General features: G+C 51.8%; 1 protein-coding gene across 1 annotated transcript in view; it reads right to left on the bottom strand.

The window, feature by feature from the left end:
* The window catches only part of TMPRSS4 (transmembrane serine protease 4), a 25904-nt gene continuing 20814 nt past the window's right edge, over positions 1–5090 (bottom strand). The window contains exons 9-14 of the mRNA XM_035009426.1: positions 4304–4463; positions 3025–3191; positions 2128–2226; positions 1798–1940; positions 420–569; positions 1–12 (exon numbers count right to left, since the gene is read on the bottom strand). Of these exons, the coding sequence (XP_034865317.1) occupies positions 1–12; positions 420–569; positions 1798–1940; positions 2128–2226; positions 3025–3191; positions 4304–4463 (731 nt within the window). The remainder of the gene's footprint in view (positions 13–419; positions 570–1797; positions 1941–2127; positions 2227–3024; positions 3192–4303; positions 4464–5090) is intronic.

Raw genomic sequence — 5090 nt, 5'->3', positions numbered from 1 at the left:
TCATGGCTCCAACTATGAGAAGAGACGAAGAAAGAGATGATTTGAAACTGGACAAGGTGGTGATGTATGCAAAATTAGCCTGCCTTTTCTGAAGCTCTTTGCTCCTCCCTCTTTTCTAGGCAAGTATCTTGAGCCTTCCCACCCTCCTCCTTAACAGAGTCTGTTCTCTGGAAACTCTGTGCCAGAGGATAGAGAATGATAAAGCTGGGTGTGTTCTATACCCTAAGACATTTGCGTTTATTTGGAATCACAGATCTAAGGAATTTCAGCTCTTCCTGGTGGAATCGCAGGTTGTTACTGGTGGGGAAAATTATTTAGTATGTAAGGGGTCATCATAGAGCCATTTAAGTCAAAGCTAAGGATGGTTTGGTACCTTTAGGGTAGAGGAAGGGAAGGAGGGCACAACAAGTGGGGCTCACCTTCCGGACACTATAGATCCAGTTGAGATAGGCTGTGACCTTGGTGTATACTCCTGGGGTACTGGGGCCCCCACAGCCATGGCCCCAGCTCACGATACCCACCACTTGCCACTGGTCAGAGTGATACATCAGGGGTCCACCGCTGTCACCCTGTGAGACACCAGAACAGGGGTTGCTGGGGAGGGCAGGCAGGGGTGGGGTGGAAGAGTGGGCTTCTTTTTCTTCCCCTCCTGGAGTTGGCCCATCTGTTCCTCTGTGCTCCCCACTCCTCCCCACTGCTCTGTGCTGTTCTGCCCTCACCGCCTCTGCTCATGCTGTTCCTGCAGCCTGGAAGGCCCTTCCATTTGGGGCAAAGGGGTTCTGTTTGTGGTCAAGTAAGTTGTTGGTGTGCTTTCTCTCAGATTCACAGGGCACACTAGCAAACTGAAGGCTCTAAGGGGTTCTGCAGTGAGAAGCCCGAATTCTCTTTGTTTAACCCAGTACTTCCCAAATTTATTTAGCTGCTCATGGGATGCCTGTCATATGCCAGGTACCATTCTAGACAACTGGGATTTGGTCAATGAAAAGAACAAAGATCCTTGCCTTCGGGGAGCTTAGAGTTACACGGAAAAGAGAGAGACAATAAGCAAACAACACAATAGACCAGAATGTGTCAGATAGTGAGAAGTGCACTTTGGGTGTCTGTCCCAGCTCCTATAGCCCCTGAGACTTTGTCCCTCAGAACCCAGTAACACCATAGCCTAACTGCCCCCCTTGTGCACCACTATGAGCTCCCCAAGGGAAGAAGACACTGTCCCCCAAACCCAGTATTTACCTGGCATTCAAGAGATGGCCAAGAGCTACCTCTTGAGTGGAGGGATTTAATGACTGAGAATGGGGGCAGGAATAAGGTTAGGGCCTTTAGTGAAAATGGCTTGGAAGATCCTGGGGGTGGAGGGAGTGAAAATGTGTTCAGGGACTGACTGGTCAGTGGGGTTGGCGGGGCAGGCATTGCTCCAGCGCTCATCCAGCAGGACATGGGTTTTCTCTAGTCTAGTTAAGCATCTTGGCAGTTCTAGAGAAAACAGACCTGGCGTTCCTGCCCTCACGTGACTCCTACTCCTATGCGTGATGGGAAGTAAGAGCAGGTGGGGTGGGTAACACCATTTTTGTAGATGAAATACACGTTTGAAATCTTTCTGCTTGTCTCTGTCCATCCATTCATCCTTCTATCCTTATCTGACTGTAATCCTTCTTTCCCTCCCTCTCTCCCTTCTTTTCTTCATCACACATTGAGTGCCCACCATATGCAAGACTTCATATGGAGTCATCGGCCCTTGGACTTAATTGTCTCTCCGGGACTAATATCTCTATCTAAGGAACTCCCTCATGCTCCCACCTGGCAGGTGTCCACGCCGCCCTCCAGGATGCCTGCGCACAGCATCTGCTCGGTAACTTCCCCCTGGTAGGCGTCCTCCGCGTTGCACCGAGTGTGGTCAATGAGCTGGACTGACGCCTGCAGCAGTGTGTCGGACATCTTTCCTGGGAAGTTGAAAACATACTCATATTCCTGTTCTTGCCTCCTACCCCCACCCCAGGATAATTCTGCGGGTTGCCTGACACCTTGGTGCTTGGACTTCCAGGATGGATTTTTCTCAGGGATGGTCCTCCTTCCCATCACCTCCAAGAGCTGCTCCCTCAGCCCTGTGGTCCTGAGCCCAGGACTTACCTCCATCCTGCTCTGTAAAGCCCCATCCAATAATCCAGAGCGGAGTGGCTGGAGTGAGCTCCTCATCAAAAAAGGGCAGGCAGATGGGCCTGACCGTGCCTGCCAGGAGCAGAGAGAAAGGGGAGAGCCTGGTGGCTAAGCACTCTGGAAAGGCTGACACCAGGGTTTCTATGACCTATGTTCCAGGGGATGTTAACAAAAGTGGCATAAGAAAATCCTGTGGTCAAATAAGTTGAGGAGATATAGTTTAAACATCATAAAAACAAATTAAAAATTAAAAGCCTTGTCATATCTTTATATACTAATGTGCCCCAAGAAGAGAGCTCTACTATAAAAATGTTTCCCAAACTTACTTGAGAATAGAACTCCCTTTTTTTTTTTTTCTCCAAAGGACCAGTGTCTTGTGGAACTGACAGTTGGAAATGCTGATGTAAATACTGTCCAAGCATGAGTCCTCTAAAAGAGCTTCCAAGATTCCATGGGCTGCCTTAAGGGTGATGAGCTCTCTGCCCCTGGAGGAGACCAGGTGGGCATAGTAACCCTTTGGTGAGATATTGCGCAGGCTCTTGGCATTGGTTGAGGGTGGAAGATGGACTAGAGGATCTTCTAGTTCCCTTACAACCCCAAAATTGGATGAGTCTATGATTCTCACTTGAGGTGCTCCACATGGAGAAAATAGACCTCACAAGAATCCAGCAGGGGGTGGGGTGGGCTGTGAGCCGGCAGCTCAGAGGGGCCTCATGGCCCCTCACTGATGTTAGGCTGGTATATTCATGGGAAACGCATAGCTGGGGGCTTGAGAGGAGCCGTGATGTGCCCAAGGCTGCTTAGTGAGCTAGTGGCAGAAGGGGATTAGAACCTGACCTAAGGGGTCTGTTCCCAGATGCCACCTCTCACCGGAGAATGTGAGTGGGAACTGCAGCTTCACGAGGGCAATGTCCTTCTCTTTGGGGTACGTGGTGTTGAGCTCAGTGATGAAGATGCTGGCCACAGGCAGGGATGGGAAGTTGCCCAGTTTGTCTGAGCCAGCCCTCACCTTCCAGGTGGAGACATCATGATACTTCCTAGGGGGGCAGAGACAGTGGGGTTCAGGCCTGAGCCAAGCATGTGTGGTCTTTGCCAAAAACTGGGTCCCCAGGACCCTGGGGATTGGGGTGCTGAATGTCCCTGCTTTAGGAGGTAATGATGGTGAGGCCAGGGGTGGTAGAGAAGGAGCAGGTCTGAGGAATCCCCTACGAAAGGCCAAATTCTAAAAAGGGATTTGATCCTTTCCCCCCAGTGAAACCTGCCCAAGAAAACTTCTAACTGGAGGGCTGGGGAAGGGGCTGTTCCCAGTGCCTGAGCTCTGGGGTCCTGGCACTCTCTCCCCCCAGCACTTTTTACTGTCTGTGTTACTCATGTGGTACTCGTATTGTCAGTTACGTTATGTACTTGTCTGTCTTTCTCCTCCAGACGCTCCTGCCTGCTTAATGTGCATGGGTGGTTTCCCAGGAAAGGACTTAGAGCTTTGTCAGATCTCAAAAAAGGTTAAGAATCCCTGGCTTACACTGTGAGTTCCTCTAAGGCGCTGACAGATCTAATGCATATGGGTACATAATATAGTACTCATTAGATGTTGAACGAACGAACAAACGAATGAATGAATGAAAGAAGGAAAGCGAAGAGGGCCTGGGAGTAGTCCTTCCCCACAGGTATGGGCAGGCCTCTCTCTGCTGGCCTGTAAGGGAATCTGTGCTTTATGCTTTTTAAGTTTAAAGTTTTTTTGCTATAATGGGGGAGTGGCAGTGACTCTCGACCCTGGAATCACTCCGGAGAAGACTGGCAGAGGGAGAGCATTCTCAGGACTCCAGGAAGATGGATGGGAAGAGCTTCTGTGGAGTGCATGCTAAGGGGCCAGACTGAGGACACTGGGTATCTGATTGCTTCCTGACTGGAAGAGGTCAAGCTTGGTGATCAAGCTTGGTGACCAGTGCCCTCTGCTCAGACCCTGGGTGCCTATCATAGGACATCGTGTCCAGTGTCTCATTGGGGCAGCCACACCCAAGGACGTGGTCTGTGGAGGGAGGGCAAAGAGGGATGAGGACACTGGAGCATAAGCTGGGAGATAGGGAACCCAGACACTCAGGCCCCTCCAAGGCTTTGAGCCCCCAAGGCTTCCTTGTGGTGCAGGCCTTACCTGAAGCAGTGGGCTGCCGTGAGGATCCAGTGGGCGTCCAGAATGCTCCCTCCACAGATGTGTTGTTTGTTGTACTGGATGCTGACCTGCCAAGGCCAAGAATCCACAGAGGCCGTCTCCCCGCCCACCACCCGAGGGGCTTTCAGGCTCTCCCCACAGGCTGGGGTCCGCAGGAAGGAGGGAGAAATCAGGAGTCAGGCTCTTGAGGGATGGGATTGCCTCCCCTTGGAGCCCCGTGTATGTCCCCTTAGAACAGAGCCCTGGTTAGGGGCGCCTGGGTGGCTCAGTCGGTTAAGCGGCTGCCTTCGGCTCAGGTCGTGATCCTGGAGTCCTGGGATCGAGTCCCGCGTCAGGCTCCCTGCTCGGCGGGGAGTCTGCTTCTCCCTCTGACCCTCCTCCCTCTCATGCTCTCTCTATCTCATTCTCTCTCTCAAATAAATAAATAAATGAATCTTTAAAAAAAAAAAAGGCGGGGCGCCTGGGTGGCTCAGTTGGTTAAGCGACTGCCTTCGGCTCGGGTCATGATCCTGAAGTCCCTGCTCGGCAGGGAGTCTGCTTCTCCCTCTGACCCTCCCCCTTCTCATGTGCTCTCTCTCTCTCATTCTCTCTGTCTCAAATAAATAAATAAAATCTTGGGCGCCTGGGTGGCTCAGTTGGTTGAGCGACTGCCTTCGGCTCAGGTCATGATCCTGGAGTCCCGGGATCGAGTCCCGCATCGGGCTCCCTGCTCGGCGGGGAGCCTGCTTCTCCCTCTGACCCTCCTCCCTCGTGCTCTCTGTCTCTCATT

Source organism: Mirounga leonina, unplaced genomic scaffold (assembly GCF_011800145.1).
Source record: "Mirounga leonina isolate KUSES-001 unplaced genomic scaffold, KU_Mleo_1.0 Mir_153, whole genome shotgun sequence".
Classification (NCBI taxonomy): Eukaryota; Metazoa; Chordata; class Mammalia; order Carnivora; family Phocidae; genus Mirounga; species Mirounga leonina.
The sequence above is the reverse complement of the archived record's forward strand: the minus strand, read 5'-3'. Positions and strand labels throughout refer to the sequence as shown.